The following is a 23,980-nucleotide window of genomic DNA, read 5'->3' on the forward strand; positions in this document are numbered from 1 at the left end:
TACCTCTGCTTATAAACCTCCAAGGAAGGAGAGTCCACAACCTCCCAAGGGAGTCAGTTCCACTGCCGGATAATTTAGAACGAAGGAAGCGCCTTAGTTTGGAACTGCCCTCGAATATTACCTACGCAGAGAATGTATTTACCTGAGGATGTGGTTGGTGCAAGTGATCAGCTCTCCTCCCTTTCCATTCTCCCTTATCGCAAGAACTCGCACCCAAACCCAGCTCAGGTCCTTGCAGAGAAGACGGACTACCGTGTGCCGAATGTGTCTCCCAGAATCGTGCACTGAAACTGCAAAAATAATAAATGGTTATTCTTTTAAACATAGGCACATAGAACACCTGATAACTGGAAGAACAGCAGTCAGCTGAGCTGAAATTACATAGTGCCACTGTTCTATATTGACAAGTTTACAAAGCAGTTATGCCAGCTTAATCCTGAGTCCCAAAGGCCAGCTCAAACAATTAAGCCAGCGGTGGGCAACCTCTGGTCCGCGGACCCAATAAGAATATAAGAAGAGTTTGGATTTGATACCCTGCTTTTCACTACCCAAAGGAGTCTCAAAGCGGCTAACATTCTTCTTTCCCTTCCTCCCCCACAACAAACACTCTGTGAGGTGACTGGGGCTGAGAGACTTCAGAGAAGTGTGACTAGCCCAAGGTCACCCAGCAGCTGCATGTGGAGGAGTGGAGACGCGAACCCGGTTCACCAGATTACGAGTCTACCGCTCTTAACCACTACACCCCTGCTAGATCAGGGCAGTGGCCAATCAAGTCCAACTTCCTTTTCTCACAGTGGCCAACCACATGACTGGGAAACCTGCAAGCAGGACCTGAGCACAAGAGCACCCTTCCCGACCTTCCCCAGTTATTGGTACCCAGAAGCATTCTGTGCCCAACAGTGGAGGTAGAATCATATAGCCATCAGGATTAGCAAACCATTGATAGCCTTGCTGTTCATGACTTTATCTAATCCTCTTTTAAACCCATTCAAATCTGGCAGAGGCTGGATGACTACCTATCACAGGTACATTGTCATATGAGATTTGCTGCTAGTATCGGGACTACATGACCCTTGCAGTCTCTTAAAACTAATGTGGCTAGCTGCATAACAATCCACACCTGAATTCCCCTCTTCTACAAAAGTATTGAACATGCAGGCACCCTGTACTCTCCCCCCCCCCTCTTCTCTAGCCACGCTACTCCAAATTCTATTAGTATATGTCTATAATCTATACACCACCCTGCAAGTTAGGCCAGCTGTTTCACCAAATCATAGATGAGAGCTGAGTCTAAAAAAATAGTGGCCAGCTTGCTTAATTCTGTGCGGTGAGTTCATGGTTGAACAAAGCACTCCAGTGGTGTAAGCCTATGGATGTTTACTTAGAAGTAGGCCCCACTGTTTTCAGTAGAGTTTACTTCCATAGGGATGTGCATAGGAATGCTCCCATGATTCTCTGAGTGATGCCATGACTGTTAAAGAGGTGTGGGTGTTGCTTCCATCTTCCTAGTCACTCTGTCTCAGGCGCAACACTCACTCAGAGTCCTGTGAATCTCTACAGCTCTTCCAGTATCTTCAGGATGCAGGAGACGGTACCAAGACTGTCCAACCAGCTCTTCCTTTTGATAACCAAGATGGTAAATAACGCTTGAGGGGGAGAAAACAGCGAAGAGTTTAATCAATACTATGGTATCTCCATCATGAAGTGGGAAAGAAAGCACAATAGGCGACGACTGAACTTTTGTGGCAAGCAAACACCACTGCCTAGAATAGGATTGCCAACTTAGTTGTTTACTGGCCTCTTCTCCTGTGATTATAAGTGTGATTCTGCCCACCCCTGGCCCCCAAAGCTCAGGCAGCAGTTGATTTCCATGAAAACCTTCACCTGCTAATGATTGCAGATCAAAACACAGGAACATAGGGCAGGTTTTCTTTTCTGGTCATTGGGCAACTCTATCCATTTGTAGAATTGCTGTCGCTGTGTGACGCATCTCTCTCCATCACTATTGACTTTCAGGAACAATTGAAAAACATTCCTTTTACCCAGGTGTTTGATGCCTGGAAGCTGCTGCTCCTGGCAACCCTGAAATCAATGGCTGATAGAATGTTTTTAACTGGTCTTATAATGCATATATATTGATGTGCTTGCCACCCTGGGTTCCTTTGGCTTCGGGAGGAAGGGCAGGATATAAATTGAATAAATTATATCATAAATAATATCCAGACTGGCCCTACTAAACTGCTCAAATAGTGGATTTTTCTTACTTTTCAGTCATCTCCGTGATCTTCATATCCAGTGTGTGCTGGCTCTGGAATGTGGAGTCCTTGGAAGCCCCATCTACATCTTCTGACAGGTGTGTGACAGGAGTACAGAAGGCAACAAAGGTCAAGGCAGGAGAGGAGGAGGTCGACTGCGGGTTGAGCGTGAGGAATCTGCCACGCACAGCCATCAAACGGTTCCTTCCATACCTCACCCGAAAGGCTCTCAAAGTGCGCATTTCGGCGATGAACTCAATTTCTGCAGCAATTAAAATATAAATAAATCAGGATGCTTAAAGCTCAGAGGCAGACTGAGGTTTGTGAGGGCTGATACTAGGTAGGAACTTGGAGGCACACCTCTGACTCCTTTTTGCAATAAGTACACCAACACAAAACTCAATCTCTGTGTAACCCGATTTTAAATCCAGCTCCATGGTCTAATATAGGGATGGGTGATCTGTGGCTATAGATGTTTCTGGACTACAACTCCCATCATCCTTTGCTATTGGTCTTGCTAGTGAGGGGTGATGGGAACTCTAGCCCATCAAACATCTGGAAGGTCCCACATTCACTCTCACTAGTCTGACAAGATGAAAGAAAATGGCTTGTCACCCAATTCCATGTTGTTTGTCTGGAGAAGATGACAATTACTCCCAGGCTGCAATTGGAGTTAAGAACACCTAAAGCAAGAGTAGACAACCTGTGGCACAACAGGTATTGATGGACTACAACTCCCACAGTCTCTGACATGCTGGCTGGGGCTGATGGGGACTGGAGTCCAGGAACATCTGAAGTGTTTCCCCCAACCCCTGTCCTAAAGGAATAACTTTTCTTGTTTTAACTTTCCAAGTATGCAAGTAATTTGCTGGAGCCTTTCTTTGAGTGCCCCAGAAGTGAGGTGCATCGTGGAGACCAGCTGTGACTGACTGTTTATAGAACTTCCTCCTCAACAAGGCTTCACTGGAACCTTCTTTGTTATTTTTCAGATTCCAGGTTAAGCTTTGGTACAGTGTATTGTTTACCCGGAGTTTTTAGATGTGCTGGCTGATTTGAATTGAACTTCTGTTGTTCTAGTGTGACTTTATTGTATTTGTGTGCGACTAAACCACAGTACCCTGAAATCAACTGATAAAAGGTGGAATATATTTCTTTTTCTAGACAAGAAACAAAGAACAAAAAGAAAGAAAGGAAACTTTGCTTTTCACATTAAAGGAGTGTATGAAATCAGACGCTGATGTTTATTTCTTCAGCATACCATGCTAACCAGCTGAGATGATGCCGTGTCACATAAATATTACCCCCCCCCCAGCTGCAAAGATCTGTCCTTACCAGTGCCTGGATGCTGCTGGGCAAAACCGAGCTTCTCCTGGACAATTCCGCTTGCTGGGCTATTCAAGAGGTCAAAGATGGAGTCCGTGTGGGCTAAGAGTTCTACCTGCAAGAAGAGAATGAGAAATCATAGCAGCCAATGAATGACGACAGGCAACTTGTTTAGCATGTAGCTGTGTGCCATGATATTTTTTAAAGTGAAACCTTGAGGACTAGTAACTTTTGAAGGAGAAGTATGACCTTAAGTATTCTAACAAAAGCCTTAGGAGTTGTAAGCGAAATTGCCTTTTTTGGGATCTACTTGCACACCATAGCATTTCATGTCACAGACATTTCCCAGTGCAAACATTAACATGTTTTGCAGGTTGACAAATTTCAGCCCCAATCCTTCTTGCCTCCAGTTGAAAGGATCGTAGTGGGAAAGGTTTGGAAAAAACCCTCAAATTAGACCTTGGAGAGAGATAGCTAGCTGAATTCGACGACAGTACTGCATTAGATTAGACCAGGCACAGGCAAACCTGGCCCTCCAGATGTTTTGGGACTACAACTCCCATCATCCAGTGGTCATGGAAGATGGGAGTTGTAGTCCCAAAACATCTGGAGGGCCGAGTTTGCCTATGCCTGGATTAGACCAAGCAAGGCAAACTTGGCTTCCTCCCACCTGCAATAGCATGGACTTACCACGGAAAATCCAAGGAAGTGGGACACATTCTCAGAGACATGAGCCAGTTTGCCATTTGCATTGAAAGCCAGGATGAACCCCGGGAGGGAAAGCAGTAGTTCTGGATCTTTCAGTGCAGCAGAAGTTGCGAGATTAGAGGCTAGTCCCATCACTTCATGTAAATCTGAGAAAATAAAGAGATAGATTAATTGGTTCTCTGGATCCACAGAACGAGGCTTCCCATTCATTGGCTAAAGGCTTGCTGCACATCACCTTCCAGCTCCACGGGTCCTATGATCCCAACTTTTCAGCCCCTGCGTCAGACGAGAGAGCCCTGATTTGTGCATAAAGAGGTCATGTGAGGCAGAACAACCCAGAGACTCCCTTCATGTTTTGACGCATGGCTAGTGGTGCCACCATCCACCTTTTAATACTTTAGGCCATACACACAATTAAAGCACATTACTCCCCCCAAAGAACCCTGGGACTCCCAGTTTGTTAAGGGTACTGGGAATTGTAGCTCCAGTGAGGGATGAACTATGCTTCCCTTAATACTTTGGGGGAAGCCGCGTGCTTTAGTTGCGTTCTGAATGCATGGTGTGTAGGCAGCCCACTTCTGAATACAGTGGTACCTCACGTTAAGAACTTAATTCATTCCGGAGGGCCGTTCTTAACCTGAAACAGTTCTTAACCTGAGGTACCACTTTAGCTAATGGGGCCTCCCGCTGCCGCCGCACCGCTGGTGCGCGATTTCTGTTCTCATCCTGAGGTAAAGTTCTTAACCCAAGGTACTATTCTGGGTTAGTGGAGTCTGTAACCTGAAGCATCTGTAACCCGAGGTACCACTATACATGTAAGATTCGAATTTGTGGTGCCGCAAAGAGGAAAGGGCAGACTCAGCCCTACCATTAGGCAGTATGAGGTGATCGCCTCAGGCAGCAACCACCTCAGGCAGCAGCAGCCCCCTGGCTGTTCGTCTTACAAGCACCCTGGCCATTTTGCTCTGTTGGAGGACAGAGTTGTATATGACAACAAGCATTCTCCCTCAGGAGTTGTGGAGGACTATATCCTACCACCAGTGTCAAAATTATCCAACTGCCTGACCAAATTGGTTTTTGTATGTGGGATGCCCCCAGAAGCGGTTTAGTCATGCTGGCCACATGACCCAGAAAGCTGTCTGTGGACAAATGCCAGCTCCCTCAGCCTGAAGTGAGATGAGCATCGCAACGCCATAGTCGCCTTTGACTGGACTTAACCTAAATCCAGGGGTCCTTTACTTTTTTACCTCATGTCCTTTGCATCAGGCAGCAAAATATTTTGAGTTAGCCTTGTGGAAGAGACAGACTTTACAGCCCTGTTAACACGTTCAAGAGAACACGCAAGGGCTTACCCTATATGTTGCGTCTTTGTATGTTGTTTTCACTATTGTGAAATATCATCTCACCCCTTATATACCCGACTGAGCAATACACTCTGCCGGTGAGGGCTTCCTGCTGATGCCATCTTATCGGGAGGTCCATTTTGCACAATGTAGGAACGCGCTTACAAGCCCCCTGCCAGACGTTCCTGTTGAATGCGGGGAGTTTGGGGACAGGCGTAACCCAGGCAGACAGAGATGCTGGGGAGGGGGTTGCATGCGTGTGGCTGTTCCCCTTCCCCAGTTTAAGCCCTCATGTGTGCGTTCTGTTGAACATACAGATAGGGATTTAGTCCGTTCTTCCTCCATCAGTTCAGTGCATTAGGCAGGACCGTCGTGTGGGTAAGATTCCCCTAAAGTAAAGCATTGTGGTTCAACTCCAGATTTTTAATTAAAGTGCTATTAAAGATTCAGGAGTAAAGTGACAGATGTAATGGGGCATTGCATTAAAATTAAAAGAACAGGGTATTTTCTAACTAAACCTAGATTGGTTTAATATTTAAGTTGCATAGAAGAGCATCAGTATATAGTAGAGTCGTGGGTTTGAGCCTGAGGTTGGGCAAAAGATTTCTGCATTGCAGGGGGTTGGACTAGAATATTCTTGTAGTCCCTTCCAACTCTACAATTCTATGATTATGAGCTAAACCTTGGTTCCATCTGTAGGCCAGGACAGAGCCACGGCCCCATTTTTATTGCAGGTATATTCTGGACGTGCCATTGATGCAACAACAGTGCATTAGTATTAGATTTATACTGGACTGTCTACACACCATTCCGTTTTGTTAGTTGTTCTGTGATGCTTCCCCAGTGCGTATTTATTTATTTATATTAAGTACTTCTACCCCGCTTTCCCCCAAGTTGGGGTTCAAGGCAGTTTACAAACTTGTTAAAAAAAACCTACATTATAAAATACCAAAAGGAATGAAAAAAACCCTGAAAACAGTAATTAAAATACATCAAAACACATTTAAAGCCAGCAATTAAAAAATAAATTTGCCGGTGTTATCAACTCTATAGTAATCTGAAGCAGCACTTTTGCACTATAGTGGAACAAAGGTAGGACACCTCCCCCTTCCCTGCCCCACAAACATCCAGTATAAAATGTTACAGGGTTTCAGCAGGAAGTAGTGGGACATACATCAGTTTGAAACAAAGCAGTATGTCCACCCCCCAAAACGTTTGCAGGCATGAACAGCACAGTGGTACCTCTTGTTAAGAACTTAATTCGTTCCTGAGGTCCGTTCTTAACCTGAAACTGTTCTTAACCTGAAGCACCACTTTAGCTAATGGGGCCTCCCGCTGCCGCTGTGCCGCCAGAGCACGATTTCTGTTCTTATCCTGAAGCAAAGTTCTTAACCTGAAGCATTATTCCTGGGTTAGCGGAGTCTGTAACCTGAAGCGTATGTAACCCAAGGTAACATTGTACTTAAAATGGGATTCCATATAACCAGCCCAATACCATCCTGAGCACAGATAATCAGAAATGCACAATAAAAAAAAGGAATGTCTAGAGTCGGGGCATCACAGAGTTTCTCTGGGTCATTGCAGACCCAGAGCTACTTCCAAAATCATGTTATTTTTTTTAATGTTGCATCTCCAGGAGGTGGCTGGTGGGGGCGTTGGGAGGAAGAGGGATTTAATCAAACAGGGTTCTGACTGTATCAAGTTTCTCAAGTACATACTGATTGCAATACTTAGCACACAGCCGGTCCTGGAAATTACTTTAAAATGTTTAAGCTGAAGAGGAGGAGTATAGATCTTACTGTGTGCGTATATCTCCCCCCTGTGTTTAATCCACACTTATGGGCAGAAAGGGGGCAATTCACCTGAGCATCTCTCTCTCTTTTGCATTTTAAAATGTGTGCTACCACGCTTTTAAAAAAAAATTCAGACCATTATGCAATTACTTGAATAAGGCTAAAAAGTAGAAGAAAAATAAATACATGAGAAAAACGGAGGAGGGAGGGGAAAACCCCTACGGTGATAAAATGGCACCAAGTGGAAAGGCAGCATTTTTCAAAATCTATGTTGAAATTTACGCTAAAAGGCTTTTTAATGTAAGTGCCATGGCATGACTACTTTAATAATTAAAAAGGTGGGAATGTGCAAATTAAAAGGCACAAATGGCACAGGGTGGAAAAGTACGAGCGAAGGTACGCTGAAGCATCGAGGCATCGCAATGAGCTCACTTGCTCACTCCGTATGCCATTGCCCATGTCAAAACCACACCTCTTAGAAAAGGTGAGCTACGCCTGTGGAGGTTGTGCCGCTGTTGCTAAACAGTGCTGAATGCAGAATGCCTTGACTTAGATGCAGGTGCCAAATGTTGTTTTTCTTTTGTTGCAGTTGTTTCCCCCTTTTTTCCTGTCATGATCCAGCAGCAGCCAAGTCTCCACGTCAGAGGCTGCAGACTTTGTAGCCAAGAAGCCAGACCAAGTGTAAAGGAAAAGGTACCCCTGACCGTTAGGTCCAGTCGCGGACGACTCTGGGGTTGCAGCGCTCATCTCGCTCTATAGGCCGAGGAGCCGGCGTTTGTCCGCAGACAGCTTGTGGGTCATGTGGCCAGCATGACTTGATGTGTAGGGCACTCTGATTGTGCAGCTGACTGAGAGCATGAAATGACAGGCTGAGGAACAAAAGTACCCCCATAAGAACCTCCTGTATCTGTAGGGCCAGAGTGTAGAACCTCACAGGCACCTACTCCAGGGCTTTAGGCATCAAATGCCTCCTCCAAGATCTCAGCAGTTCAGCAGCACAGGGAGAGCAGCAAGCGTGAGGCTAGGGGATGGAGGAGAAGTGCAAGTCTCCAGGGCAGAGTGTTGGCCATTTAAGAATGTCAGGTAAGTCACAATGGGGTGGAGCCCGAGAGCAGAGGCATTAAAAGGTTCCATGTGCTCTCAACCTTTTTCCGGAGCAAGGTGTTCACTTGGAGCTCTCCGTGGTCCTGAAATTTCTGACAAGTCTTGCCTCCTTCTCCATGGGTTCTGGTATCAGGCCAGGACAGGCCCAATGAGAATCGTCCCCAACCCTCCAAAGTTGCTATTCAGCACAGGAAAGATGCTCACTTTTGCACCGATGGAAACTTCTCTCCTGTGCTAAATAGCAATTTTGAGGAAGAGGGTTTTCACTTAGATCATGGTGTGAAAGCAAAGAGTTAAATCTTGTCCCCATCTGTTATGGTCCCAATCCTAATCAGGATGCACAGCAACTGAGTTTTCCAGTGTGTGTGTGGGGGGGGGGGAGATACACATACCTTTAACTATGTATTTTACCCATAGATGCTTGAGGAATTCAGTTTCTGTGAATCCTGAAGGAAAATGACCTGCCCTCAGATGTGAGAACAATTATCCTTTGGATTTCACAATGCTCTGAAATCTGTGATAGGTCTCAGCTCAAACAAACTTACTAAAATGTGTTTTAAATGCATATCTTATGATCAAGCCATCTTTAGGAATGTGTGCATTGAGATAAAATACACATGTGTATTTAAATAGGAATTTTTGCACGGATTATTAAAAAGAAATTTTGTAGAGTAATGCAGAAATGAGGTGGAAGTGACTCATGCAAAACACATTAAGTGTGAATGCATGCAAAGCTGTCATGGACCTGAAATAGACTGATCCATCCATCCCTGGTTAGTGTCACATGCAGTTTGATGAGCAATATCAACACAGGAGCTTACTGCTTTTTTGGAGGGGGCGAGTGGCTTGGGCCAATGCAGAGGAAGCGATCTGGCTCAACACGTTCCTTTGTGTTAGGCTTCAGGCTGTCAGTATTTTGCAGGAGAAATGCATGTGCATGCTGCAGAATTTACTTTTGTGTAATTAATTTAGATTAAAGTGCTCTGTCACCTTTTCAAAAAATTAATAGTTTTTTGTGATTAGGAAAGTGATGGAGAAATGCACTGAAAAATAGGGAATGAACATAAGATTAATGGGAAGACATAAAAACACCCAGTAAGCACACTAGAATTAATGCAGGATGAATGTCCAGTGCCATATAACCCCCTTGCATACAAATCAGAATGAACACTCAGAAAACACTGGATGTAGTCTAACCTCCACATAAGCTTTGTGCAAGCGAATCAGAATAAAGGCTGAGAAAAAGAAGTCACCTGGAGCATCCCTTAGAAACAGAAGAGGCAACAGAAGGGGGTGTGGCTGGAGATTTTTATCGATGGTTTAATAAGATGGGGGTGGGGTAGAGTTAGAAAGGAGGGGATCTTTGGTGGGGAAGCGTTAAGAAAGGTTCAGTGTTTAAATATCTTCAGCCTGGCTCTTAGGTTTTCATAGAATCATAGAATCATAGAGTTGGAAGAGACCACAAGGGCCATCCAGTCCAACCCCCTGCCAAGCAGGAAACACCATCAAAGCATTCCTGACAAAGCATTTTCCTGGAGCAAGAGACAAGGAATTCAGTGCTCTCCCCCCTCAATCATTCCCCTTTCTACACACTCCTCTAACTGGTGTGAAAATTTAAATTGTGAGCCTCCCATTGCTCATCCTGAACCGTACCGGTAGCACAAGACAGACTACCATTTTAACAAAGCAAGCCTACTCATGTTTACTCAGGAGAAAATCCTACTATGTTCAGTGGAGTTTACTACCAGGTAAGAGCGTTTCCGTGCACTGCTCTGGTTCGCCAGAAGTGGCTTAGTCATGCTGGCCACATGACACGGAAGCTGTACGCCGGCTCCCTCGCCCAGTAAAGCGAGATGAGCGCTGCAACCCCAGAGTCGTCCGCGACTGGACCTAATGGTCAGGGGTCCCTTTACCTTTAAGAGCGTACAATATTGCAACCGAAGGCTGTGTATATGCTTTACATTAAAAGCGCTCCCCGCCAAAGAATCCTAGGAACTATAGCATGTTTAGGGCCTGAGAATTATAGCTCTGTGATGGGTAAACCACAGCTCCCAGGGTTCTGGGGTGAGAAACGCACTTCAAATGTTTGGTGTGTACACACCAACATATAACAACGGAATTCTCTACTTGCCTACTCAGAAGTAAGCCTCGCTGAGTTCTAAGAGACTTACTCCCAAGTAGGTAAGTGTCGGATTTCAGTCTGAATAACTCAGATTACATTCCCTCAGCCCTTGCTTCCCAGCTCGCTACTTAGTCGGTTTCACTAATCAAGGCTCTCACAGCAAACTCCTCTCTCCGCAGAAATCCGTCTCGGTGAGGTTGATGTAGGTCTTTGCTGTTTTCTGCCAAGCGAGCTCCTCCTTCTATGTTATAGATGAGGAGAGAACAACATCTTTCAGGCAATACATTGTGCAGAACAGAACATGCCCGCCTTGGAACATAATTACGGAAGAACAATATCAAGGTCACTGCTTCTTCTTTCACTTTATCGTGTGATCTAATGGCACTGCAAAAAATAAACCCAAAAAAGTTTTTTCTCCCCCCCCCTTTTTTAAAAAAAAATGCAGCTAAAGGAAAGGGCATGTTAGCTCTTGCACTGATCCTCTCAGGGACAATTCAAAAAGAAAAAGGGAAGACAGGAAAATGTCTTCAGGTAAAATGCACCTTAGAGGAGGTGAGAAGACCATGACGGATGAAGTCTTCCCATTCATAAAGCCAGCTGCTTGCTCACTGTATGCTTGCTCTTTGCTACCTGTCCTATATCCCCTTTAAATAGAAATAAGGGTGCAATTAGACATGACAAAGAAGACCCACAACCAGAATTTCATACACTTCAGCCACCACCCCACTGGTAGTGGTGGAGGGTCAGGTTGGGGTCATGGCATTTGCGGGGTGGGCAGTGGTGGAGGAAGCCTCTTCGCCACTCGGGGCGGCGGAGCGGAGGCACCCCCCTGGGAATTTCTGGGCATGCGTAGTGCACCCGGGCCGGCGCTGCTGCTCCTGCGGCGAGCCGGCAAGCGAGCGTCGGCTTGTGGGGCTGCCCCAGCCGTGCTGCTTAATGGGCGGGGCAGCCCCACGAGCCGGTGAGCGAGCTGCAGCTCGTGGAGCTGCCCGGGTGTCCGTAAAGAAGCATGGACGAGGTGCTGGGCGGCGGGGGAGTGGTGGGAGGGGCCGGGGAGTGTCACCCCCCGGAACCCAGGGCAACCCGCCCCCTACGCCCCGCCCTTCCTATGCCACTGGGGGTGGGGGTGGGGTGGGAGGCTACTTAACCCTTTCCCCTTACACTGTTTTCCTGATGAAAACTGCAGTTTTGCCTTTGAGGGGGAAGCAAGAGAAAATGTACCGTTGCAGAATGCATGTGTGAATATTTCCACTCTGAATTCACGGTGGTGGTGTTTATTGTTAACTGATAATAGGAGAAACCAGCTTTTCTGTGTTTTAAGATTATTGTCGCCATTTATTGTTTCATACGCTTTAGTTGTATTAATACAGGAGCAGCTGGTATGGAGGGGTCTGGTGTCCTGTTACAGTCCTTACCGCTTCCATCAATGGTCCAGGGGTCAAGGCAGGTAGGGCTCCATAGATGCACTGACAGAGCCAATCAGGTGCACCCACCAATGAGCTTAGGGAGTCCTGACCTCACCACCACCATGTCCCGCCCCATCTTGGTAAGTGTGAGCAATTCCCATGCCCACACCAGACCCTCCTGTATTAATGGAGCGACTGTTTCAAATGTCTTCTCGTTCCCTGCTCAGAACCCTAATCTGATATAGCATTCTTCAACATCAACTTCGTTGGACTGGTCATGCTGTTCGGATGCCTGATTATCATCTTCCAAAGCAACTACTCTATTCCCAACCTAAGAATGGAAAGCAAAATACCGGTGGACAACAAAAGAGGTTTAAAGACTCTCTCAAGGCAAATCTAAAAAAAACGTAGTATAAGCACTGATCAATGGCAAACACTGGCCTGCGAGCGCTCCAGTTGGAGAACAGCCTTTACCCAAGGTGTCATGGCAGCACGAACTCAGGGTGAAAAGGAGAAATGAGCTAAGAGGAAAAAGCACATTTGGCAAACCCTCACTGTGATCTACTTCTGCCCGGAAATCTATGTCCCCACTGTGGAAGGACGTGCGGATCCAGAATTGGCCTCCACAGTCACTTACGGACTCACTGTTAAGACCGCGTTCATGAAAGACAATCTTGCTCGGCTACGAGTGATTGCCAAAGAAGAAAGAAGAAGACAGTTATAAATATTTTCATAAAAGGAAGTTATAAGCCACCCCTGTGAGCAGATGCAAGCAAACAGATGTGAAAACGCCACAGGGAGTTATCTTTGGCATAGTGAACATTGGATAAGACACACGAGGAAGATCGGCACCATCCATTCAAAGCACATTTAACACACATTTAATGCATGTGGCTTCCGTCAAATAATCCTGGGAACTGTAGTTTGTAACGGGTTCTGGGGATTGTAGCTCTGTGAGGGGAAAGTGACAGTTCTAGGCTAGGGAGGATTCGTGTGTTTGATATAGGTGCAGAATGTGCTTTAAATTTTGTCATATATAACTCAGTCTACTCATCTTGTGGAATAGCTTTTGAATGGGAGCAAGCTTGGAGGCTGGCTGCCGACTCATTACTTACAGACCTGTGATTTCCTAAGATTATTCAATCCAATAGTCACTTATATGGCCGCCGAGACCATATAACTCCGGTCCTGAAAGATCTTCATTGGCTCCCAGTACGTTTCCGAGCACAATTCAAAGTGTTGGTGCTGACCTTTAAAGCCCTGAATGACCTCGGTCCTGTATACCTGAAGGAGTGTCTCCACCCCCATCGTCCAGCCCGGACACTGAGGTCCAGCGCCGAGGGCCTTCTGGCGGTTCCCTCGCTGCGAGAAGTGAGGTTACAGGGAACCAGGCAAAGGGCCTTTCCGGTGGTGGCGCCTGCTCTGTGGAACGCCCTCCCAGCAGATGTCAAGGCAATAAGCAACTATTTTACTTTTAAAAGACAACTGAAGGTGGCCCTTTTTAGGGAAGTTTTTAAAAGTTTGATGCTGTATTGTTTTTAATATTCAGTTGGAAGCCGCACAGAGTTATTTATTATTATTATTATTATTATTATTATTATTATTATTATTATTACTTCTCCTCACCCCACCCTAAATCAAGGTATCATGTCCTCACCACCTTCGTTGCTGCTTTTCTGAATGCATCTTGATAAAGTAAGGTTGGTGAGAGGGAGGTCAGCTCTGTGACTGCTCGCCACATTTGCAAGCATTTTACAGCAGGAATGGGCCACCAACTTGTTGTGCTCCAGATGTCATTGAACCACATCTCCCACCATCCCTTACCACTGGCGGTGCTGGCTGGCGCTGATGGGAGTCCCAGCAACATCTGGGCAGCTACAATTCCCCCACCCTTGCTGCAGAAAGAGAATGTGTGCCCCCCCCTCTAGCAACTGTCCAAGCTTCCTTAGGGAGGCCTACATCACATTGGAGAAACTTCGCCACAGTCTGAGGACATATAAAGTCAGCGTTAATCGAAACAGTCACAGCCAGAAAGGCTTAATATTCACCTGGAGGGAAAAGCTGCGTTTCTCGTATGTAGAAGCAGACAAGAGCCATGGTATGAAGGTATGAGAGGCGCTCCTTCTCTTGCTCCAAGATGGGCAGAAGGGAGCGCAGATTCTGCAGCTCAGCGTTGATCTGATCCCGGCGAGCCTTGGAAGCACCTTTAGTTGACCTGATGACCAAGAGTTGCAAGATATGAGACAACTTGACAATTTACTTAGCATGGCCCCACAAAGTTCCTGCAACACTTCCAACATATGAGACAGTTTGATTCACATGACCACCACCCCCCAATTTTCCTACAATAAAGAAGTCTTGTGAAACTGTAGCTCCAATATAAGACTGCAAGTTGATTCCCCGCCCCCTCCGAAACATACAGAGGCCGTGAATTCCCCACAGTTCATGAGGAAGAGGGGTTGACTGTTAAACCACTCCGAGAATTGTAGCTCTGTGAGGGGTCTCCTATCAGGTCTCAGCACGCTTAACCAAACTACAGTTCCCAGGCTGCTTTAAATGTATAGTGCAGATGTGACCCTAATCTCCACTGCCGTTTTGACTTAGTTAAGTAAAAAAATTCACCTCAGTTTTACATGGGTGATATACTTTATGCACAGGGATAGACATCTGACAACATGGGTTCTCCTCACATTCCCATTTTTCCAGTCTCAAATTTAGTTCTTCACATTTCTGCAGCAATGTATGATTCCCCCCGCCCTCATAAGAATTCACCAGCATTTTTGTATATTTGGCAGTTTGCCCAAATAACCCCAGTGCAATGCATTTTTGTCTGTTATTTTCCCCAAGGCAATGCATTTTTACACATACACACAGTCTATGCATTTTTGTACATGCTGGTTGAAGAGCTGCCCTGCAACTTTCAGAGAAATGTGAAATTTGAAGAAGAGCTGTGTTTCCGTTTGAGCACTGGTTTGAGAAGAACAAATTAGGTAGCTTCTCATTCATTTAAAAGTGAATGGAATCGAATTCGTCGTAGATCTCTCCTTGTAAATGCATCCCATGTGGTGCAAGCGGGAATAATCCATTTTAGGAGAAAGGCTTCAGAACTAAGTAAGTTCCCTCTCATGCGACCAGTGTTTCACTATATGATGCCATGAATCGTTCCCCACTGGAAACAACAAATGAGGTAAAATATTATTATGACAACTTTGCCTTTTAAAATTTAGAAGGCAAAGTTGTCAGAAGAATGTTTTACCTCACTTAAGGGGACAAAGAGAATCATTCCTCACACAGGACCATTTCACAGTGGTGTGAACAGCAACTATTCCAGATGGGTTTATAACTTAAGGCTCAGTGAATGGCACAGTAGGAGACTTTTTTCTGAAAATGAAAACTCTCCCTGATGTATATGATTTCTCACTGAAGAGACAATTTCACCCGCATTCAGACACATAATGGGCCCAAAGCGACTGTGCTAAACTGTTCAAGAGAGACCATTTCAGGCCTGTGTGATTCAGGCTTAATTTTCCCTGACATGGTAAATCTCAGTCTTGGATGTTCCACTTCATACTTCAGGTGGACTGAATGCTCCTCTATCAAAAACAACAACAACAACTGAGGCACCAAGATACGAGCCCCTGAACCCCATTTCGGAGATGCCCCCACTCCATTTTAGAGATTCAACTTTGCTTGAACTTTGCTTCAACTTTGCCAGCTAAAATCCTTACATTGCAGCTTCTTAGATAAACTTAGACATATCAGCAGTTTCAGCAGTTCAGCAGTTCAGCAGAATGTCAGTAAACGGCCGACCACAGACTTCCTCTTTTCCACACTATGTCTAGTTTCAGGGGAAGAGCTAACCACAACTCACCCCCATGACCGAGCCATTTCCTGTGAACATCAGCAGAAGCCAAAATAAGGTCCCAGGTGCAGTTGGAGGTCAACGGCTAGGCATTTAGGCACTGTAATAATAGCATATAGCACCTCCTGGCGGCTAAAGCAGCTTGAAACAGACAAAGGCAGCCGGACAAAGGAAATGTTCTGATTTGCTAACGCAGTATTATAATATTAGTTCTGATAGGCCAGGAGGAGGGATTTAGGAGGAGCTTTACTATGTCATAGAGAGTACTTAAGCTTGCCCCACAGGAGGTGGGGTGTGCATTTGCCTTTTGCTTACTGAATGCACCTTATTGCAATAAAGAGACTTTTTTTCTGAAAACTTTGCTGCCTGAAATATTTTCGTCTGGTCTTATTGGGTCAAGGCATACAGGCGTAACATTTCTGGTGCCGTCAAGGACTCGGATCGGGCCTTAAGCCCTCGACCAGAGGCAGCCCCCTTGCCTCCAGGTAGGGCGGCAGGTGTTGGTCAACAGCCCTGTGACCTTGTGCGCACCACCTCAGTCTTAAGAGTTGGAAGGGATCAGAAGGCATCTTGACCCCCCTCCGCCCTGCAAGGAGTGGCAACGGACAAAGAACCGGGGAGACAGGGAAGACAGCCGGCTTTTGGTGAGTACTGACCCTCTATATTAATTAGAGGAAGGGGGACTTGATCTCTCCCCAGCGTATGGTATTAGCCAGCAGGTAAGCGGTCCTCTGGCGAACCCATATACGCAGAGGTAGGGCAGGTAGGACAGGTAGGGCAGGTAGGACAGGTAGGGCAGGTAGATACATAGATATGTGTAGGTAGGCAAGAAAGGACAAAAAGGGGAAAACTTTGGGAGGTATATGTGTGTGGTGTGTGAATAAGGTACTCCAGTGATTGTGTGTATGCATGAGAGGCCGGGGCGTTAGTGCCACTAGCCAAGCGACGTGTGGAGAAAGGTGTGTGATTGTACCCTGGTAGGAGCGGAGTACCTCAGCAGCCCAGGATGGGAGGAGGGTCCAGCAAAGGGACTCCCCTCCAGTGTTTTCTGGACCATTGGAAGGAAGCCACAGAGGGCGACGATTGGGGATTCCCGTTGAGGAAAGAACGCCTACGATCCCTGTGTGAAGTAGACTGGCCAACACAGGGTACAGGCTGGCCCTCCGAGGGAAGCTTTGATGAGAATCTCATTAATCCCTTATGGCGGACTATAATTGACAATCATCCAGACCAGATCCCATATATCTCAACGTGGAAGGATGCTGTAGACCATAATCCCCCTTGGCTGCGAGGGTGCAGAAAATTGCCACCAAGGGCTAAGATCTGCAGTGTACAGAAGTTAGCAAAACACCCGCCAGTACTGGACAGTCAAGAAGAGGAGCTTATGGTTCCGCGGCCACCCCCTTATGCGCCCCTAGTACAACAGCCTCAGAACGCAGACCCACCGGCTGGGGCAGAAGGGGGACAGGGGAATAGGGTGAAGGTCCCTAACACCCAAACCCTGGAAGAAATATACCCAGACCTCAGAGAATTAAGGGAAAGGATAAGCCGGTATAGGTCCTCCAATCCTAAGCATAAAAGTGCAGCGGCAGCCTACAGCAGGGCCCGTAATCAGGCACTGAAAGACTATGCAAAAAGGTGCAAGGAAGCACCACCAGAAGACCTAATTGCCCCCCTTCGGGTGGTATGGGACAATCCACCCCCACCTGATGCACCTTTAGTCGATGGTGGACCCCCACCTCGGACGTACACCATGCAGTATGTTCCCTTTACCACCACAGATTTGATGAATTGGAAGGTACACACACCACCCTTTAGTGAAAAACCTAAAGCTATGGTGGATATAATGGCATCTATCTTCGCTGCCCACGAACCAACCTGGCCAGATTGCCAGCAGTTGCTGAATACCCTTTTTACCACAGAGGAAAGAAGGAGGATAGATCAACAAGCATTAGAACACTTGAAGGAACAGAGAGTGTTAGAAACAGATTGGCCCACTCGATATCCCTCGTCTGATCCCAAATGGAACGCAAACAATGATGGAGACCGAAACGCCCTGAAAGCATATAGGGAAACTCTCCTACAAGGTATTCGAAGGGCAGCTAGGAAGCCAACAGACCTGTCCAAGGTCTCGGCTGTGACCCAGAAGGCAGATGAGAGCCCTGGAGATTTTCTGGAACGGTTAATGGAAGCCTATAGAATCTGGACTCCATTTGACCCCGACCTCCCCGAGTATGCGGCGATGGTCAATAGCTCATTTATCGCACAATCCACTAAAGATATAAGGACAAAGATACAAAAGCAGGATGGGTTTCAAGGAAAGTCCCGGAGTGAATTGATGGCAATTGCCCAGCGAGTGTATGACTATAGAGGGGAGGAGGAGAAGAAGGAAAAGAGGAAGTGGATGAAGGAGAAGGCGGCAGTTATGGCGGCAGCTTTGGCCCAAGGAGGACCGGCGACTCGGGAGGGCCAGAGGGGCCCAGAGGCCCGAGATAGAGGCCGGTGAAGAGGTCAGCCGCTTGGAAGAAAGCAGTAGAAGAGGCATTGAAGGAGTATGTAAGGATGAAAGGCCAAGCAACAAGCGTCCTAGGACTGGTGACCCGGGTAAGGCCAGAGGGGTCTGACCCGAGGAAGAGGCCGGTGAAAAGGTCAGTTGCTAGGAAGGAAGCAGTGTGTCATATGTAGAAAAGGGAGACACACTGGAAGTGAGAATGGCCCCAGAATAGAGGAGAAGGAAGAGGAAGAGGACAAAGAGGAAGAGGGCTTGGAGGAAGATACCCCAGAGGGACCAACCAGAGATATTTCGCTGGGAGCCCAGTATTCTGTTATAACCACGCCTGTACAATCCAAAAGCCTAGAATCAGTGAACATTGTGGGAGCCACAAGTGATTTGTTCAGGGAGGCATTTGGAATGTCAAATTGAAGGATGCCACCTCACCCATCAGTTCCTGTATATGCCCAAATACCCAGTGCCCTCACTGGAAAGAGACGTCCCCTCAAGGTACAGGCACAAATTATTTTGTCCCCAAAGGACCAGAAATGCAGCTATTTCCACGAGTGACCAGCATATTGTCACTAATGGTGCCTAGAGAATACTCTTAGGAACTTTTGGCAGCCCTGATCACAAAATCCCATCCATTTACTCTTGGGAAAAGTGACAGAATAAATACCTGAAACTCTCCAAGCTCCACCAGGGGTGTGGGCTGAAGATAATCCCCAGAGTTGGCCAAAAATATCCTGCATATAATTCTTAATGTAAGGTCCTAGGCTATGCCAGTCTCAGTAAAACACTACTCTCACTTTCCTGCCACGATGGGCGGCAGAAGGAGCCCAGAAACACTTGAACTGATTATTGAATCTTGGCTTACTCAAACCCCTTTGATACTGGCCACAAGGATTAAAAAAAAATTGGTAAAGATGGCCAAAACTTGGAAGAAAAGGAAAAGAAGTTACAGAAGAACTGTTATACTTGTTATGGGAGACAGGATACAAAGCCTCTCAGAGAAAGGCATAAATTGTATCTGAAGGAAATCAAGTATTTAGGCTTCAATATATCACATCACAGAGGAAAGAAGCCATATGTCTCATAAGAGAGCCCACCACTAGGAAGCAGTTGTGGGACTTCCTAGGGAAATGCAGGGTGGTGCTAAATACCTGGCTTCAGTGTTTTACCAGAATCCCTGAATGATAGTACAGGAGGAGTGAAGGAAGACCCTTTGTGTGGGGACCAGAGCAGCAAGAGGCTTTTGAGACTATTAAGAAATGCCTAATGGAGGCTCCGGCCTTGAGGCTGCCAAACCCAGAGAAGCCCTTCCAACTGTATGTGCATGAGCAGAATGGCGTGGCAGCTGGAGTTTTGACTCAGAAGCTAAGAAGCTGGAATCGGCCTGTAGCTTATCTTTCAAAGCAACTGGACCCAACGGCTAAAGGATGGCCACCCTGTCTGAGATCAGTGGCAGCCACTGCAGTCTTGGTGACAGAAGCAGATAAATTCACCTTTGGCCAAGAAATGTATGTAAATGTACCCCATGCTGTTCTCACCCTCATGGAGTACAAAGGGAGTTACTGGCTGACAAACCCCCGAATGGCCCAATACCAGGGCCTGCTGTGTGAAAACCCAAGAGTGCACCTAAGAGTGGTGAATACCCTTAACCCCGCCACCCTGATGCCCCTACCAGACGACGAGGAAATAGAACACCATGATTGTCTCCAGGTGATGGACGAAGTCTATTCTAGCAGACCAGACTTGAAAGATGAACCCCTGAAAGAGCCTGATGTTGTATATTACACAGATGGGAGCAGCTTTGTATCCAATGGCGTTAGGAGGGCTGGGTATGCTGTGGTGACCAACGATGAGATTGTAGAGGCAGAAGCTCTGCAACCGGGAACCTCTGCCCAGAAGGCCGAAATAATTGCACTCACTAGAGCCCTGCAATTGGCAGCTGGATGTAAGGCGAATATATATATACGGATTCAAAGTATGCCTTCTTAACCCTGCATGCGCATGGAGCTCTATGGAAGGAAAGAGGTTTGATAGGAGCCCATGGAAAAGCCTTGAAGTATGGACAAGAAGTGGAAAGTCTATTAGAGGCGGTGTGGGCCTCTGAGAGGATTGCTGTAATGCATTGCAAAGGACATGGGCGAGGCAAGGATTTGGTCACCAGAGGCAACCATAAGGCAGACAAGGCTGCCCGAGAAGCAGCCTTGCAACCACCACCTCCAACCGTGGCTGCACTCATCCCAGAAATATCCACTGAAGACTTGGAACCTCACTATTCTCCTGAAGAGCAAGAATGGGCACAACAGGAGGGAGCCCGACTGCAAGATGGATGGCTACTCCTCCCAGACAACCGAGTGTTCGTGCCCCAACACTTGGCCAGCAAAATTGTGAGAAACTATCATGAGTCCACACACTTGGGTGGCACTGCTGCTAGGGAACATCTCGGGAGAAAATTGTATGTGCCTAACCTCTCACAATTAACTGCTGCTATCTCCCAGAGGTGTATCCTTTGTGCCAAAAACAACCCCAAGCAAGGAATGCAACCCCCACCGAGTGTACAACATGTGGGATATAGCCCTATGGAGAATCTGATTGTGGATTTTACTGAGTTGCCACCTGCAAGGACTTGCAAATATCTGCTAGTGTTTGTTTGTACGCTGACCGGATGGGTAGAGGCGTTCCCAACACGGACTGAAAAAGCCAGGGAAGTAACTAAGAAACTTCTAACCGAACTAATACCCAGGTTCGGACTGCCCAGGAGTATAGGGAGTGATAATGGACCAGCCTTTATCGATCAGGTAGTGCAGGAAGTGTGCAAGAAACTTCAGATAAAGTGGAGACTGCACTCTGCCTATAGGCCACAGAGTTCGGGAAAAAACTGAAAGGATGAACCGGACTTTGAAAATCCAATTGGCCAAATTAACCCAAGAGACCGAACTGAAGTGGACAGATGTCCTCCCTATAGCTCTGTTCCGAATTCGAAGCGCCCCCACCAAGAGACTTGAACTGTCACCATTTGAGCTCCTGTATGGGAGGCCACCTCCATTTGTTCGTGAAAAACCAGCTGGACTGGACAGGTGGAAGAGCATATCACCTTCCACAAACAAATAATCTCTCTATCTGTCTGTCTGTCTCTCTGTGTCTGTGTGTTGTCGTTCCCTCAGCAGGTGGGCCCTCGAGCAAACACCGTGCAGCTTTGCTGAGCCAGTCCATCGGTTCCAACCAGGCGACAGCGTGTGGGTAAAGGAGTGGAAGCGCAACCTTCTTACACGGTCCATACACGGTTCTCCTATCCACCCCAACGGCGGTGAAAGGCCGAGGTGACCCCCTGGAGTCGACACCCTGCTGTGCCTAGCCAGGAGTAGGTACTCAACGCACGGTGCACCAGTCTCCCCTGCTGCGTCTGACCGGCAAGGACGCCCAGCGCACGGGAGACCGAATTGAAGTAGCCCCTGACCATCTCCAGCAGAACCACATCAGAAAAATTGGTCAGAAGGACATTGTTATTAGTGGTTTGTCGACCAGTTGTTAGACAGGGCATAACTCTATAGATTGGGAGTGTTAGAGGTGTGAACAATGTTGGTCTAGGCTGTTGGGATTGGACGGGAAATTGGAAGGGAAAATCCTGTTGACCCCTTGAAATTGACTTTGTCAAAGTAACAATATCCCTTTCTATTCCCTTGCGTGTATATAGTTGGGAACCAGAGGGGGAGGGCCTAGTCTTTTATACCTATGGGTGTATTTTCACTGGAAAAGAGAATAGGGAGTCCATTCTACAGCCAAACAGTTCTTACTGTTAGAAAGTTATTCCTGACTATTTGCTACATTGCAACTGCTCTCAAGAAGTCAGAATAGGTAAAATATTCACTGATCCTATTCTTCTCACACTAATTTCATTAGTCCCTTCCAGTCCTCCAGTAAATGTCATCACCCTCCATAAGAAATATGGGCCATATTCAGCTGTAACAGTAAACCAGAATTTAGTCCTCGAGGAATGAACTTGGGGTGAGGCACTGGCTCTTATTCGACTTTCTCCAGTGTAGTCACAAGGAAATTTGAAGCTTTCACACCAGGGGACACGCCACCCAGAGTCACCAAAGGGGGGTGGGAAGTCCTTTTATGTACAGGAACCGCAGGCTTACCAAATATACCTGTGGTTGCCACGCAACTGCTTACAGTCCAAGGGACTGACTGGAGAAGGACACCATTACAACGTTCGCCTCATACATGGCAGCTGTTGTGAGTGGGGCTGAGGAGAAGGTGGCTGCAGGAGGAGAAGGGATAGTGGAAAGCGGCAGAGGTATCAATGAATATGATACGGATGTCTTTGAAGTGGAGAAGATCCTGGACATGAAAACTACAGATAGTAAAATACTATATAAAGTACGATGGAAAGGTTATTCACCAGATGATGATACATGGGAACCTGATGAACATTTTGAAGACCCTATAGGGGTGTTTGAACACTGGATGGATCAAGTTATAGAGGAAATCTCAGTAGGTCAATCTGAAGAGGAAGCAGAACAAGCTGCTCCTCTCGATTGAAAGGGGGGAAATGAGGCACCAAGATACGAGCCCCTGAACCCCATTTCGGAGATGCCCCCACTCCATTTTAGAGATTCAACTTTGCTTGAACTTTGCTTCAACTTTGCCAGCTAAAATCCTTACATTGCAGCTTCTTAGATAAACTTAGACATATCAGCAGTTTCAGCAGTTCAGCAGTTCAGCAGAATGTCAGTAAACGGCCGACCACAGACTTCCTCTTTTCCACACTATGTCTAGTTTCAGGGGAAGAGCTAACCACAACTCACCCCCATGACCGAGCCATTTCCTGTGAACATCAGCAGAAGCCAAAATAAGGTCCCAGGTGCAGTTGGAGGTCAACGGCTAGGCATTTAGGCACTGTAATAATAGCATATAGCACCTCCTGGCGGCTAAAGCAGCTTGAAACAGACAAAGGCAGCCGGACAAAGGAAATGTTCTGATTTGCTAACGCAGTATTATAATATTAGTTCTGATAGGCCAGGAGGAGGGATTTAGGAGGAGCTTTACTATGTCATAGAGAGTACTTAAGCTTGCCCCACAGGAGGTGGGGTGTGCATTTGCCTTTTGCTTACTGAATGCACCTTATTGCAATAAAGAGACTTTTTTTCTGAAAACTTTGCTGCCTGAAATATTTTCGTCTGGTCTTATTGGGTCAAGGCATACAGGCGTAACACAACAACAACAACAACAACAACAACAACAACCCAAAATCCACCCATAAAGGAAGCCAGGTGCCAGAGAGAAGGATTCTGTCCCAGCTTCCTTCTTGACATGCTACTTTTCTATGTGCAGGGCATTTTTCTGAATGGAGATATATGTTCAATTGTGTGAGCTTTTACTGAGATCCAACTCCAAAGGCCTTCTGGCGCTTCCCTCACTGCAAAAAGTGAGGTTACAGGGAATCAGGCAGAGAGCCTTCTTGGTAGTGGCACTGTCCCTGTGGAATGCCCTCCCATCAGATGTCAAGGAAATAAACAACTATCTGACTTTTAGAAAACATCTGAAGGCAGCCCTATTTA

The 23,980-nt window shown here is 46.6% G+C and overlaps 1 protein-coding gene across 1 annotated transcript in view; it reads right to left on the minus strand.

Annotated features, from left to right (window-relative positions):
- LOC117044315 (neuronal PAS domain-containing protein 4-like) overlaps positions 1 to 23,980 on the minus strand; it is a 38,786-nt gene that overhangs the window by 4,800 nt on the left and 10,006 nt on the right. Inside the window, exons 3-8 of the mRNA XM_033144951.1 lie at positions 14,108 to 14,269; positions 4,269 to 4,437; positions 3,588 to 3,693; positions 2,265 to 2,517; positions 1,537 to 1,646; positions 143 to 290 (exon numbers count right to left, since the gene is read on the minus strand). Coding sequence (XP_033000842.1) covers positions 143 to 290; positions 1,537 to 1,646; positions 2,265 to 2,517; positions 3,588 to 3,693; positions 4,269 to 4,437; positions 14,108 to 14,269 — 948 coding nt within the window. The remainder of the gene's footprint in view (positions 1 to 142; positions 291 to 1,536; positions 1,647 to 2,264; positions 2,518 to 3,587; positions 3,694 to 4,268; positions 4,438 to 14,107; positions 14,270 to 23,980) is intronic.

This window comes from Lacerta agilis, chromosome 3 (genome assembly GCF_009819535.1).
Source record: "Lacerta agilis isolate rLacAgi1 chromosome 3, rLacAgi1.pri, whole genome shotgun sequence".
Classification (NCBI taxonomy): domain Eukaryota; kingdom Metazoa; phylum Chordata; class Lepidosauria; order Squamata; family Lacertidae; genus Lacerta; species Lacerta agilis.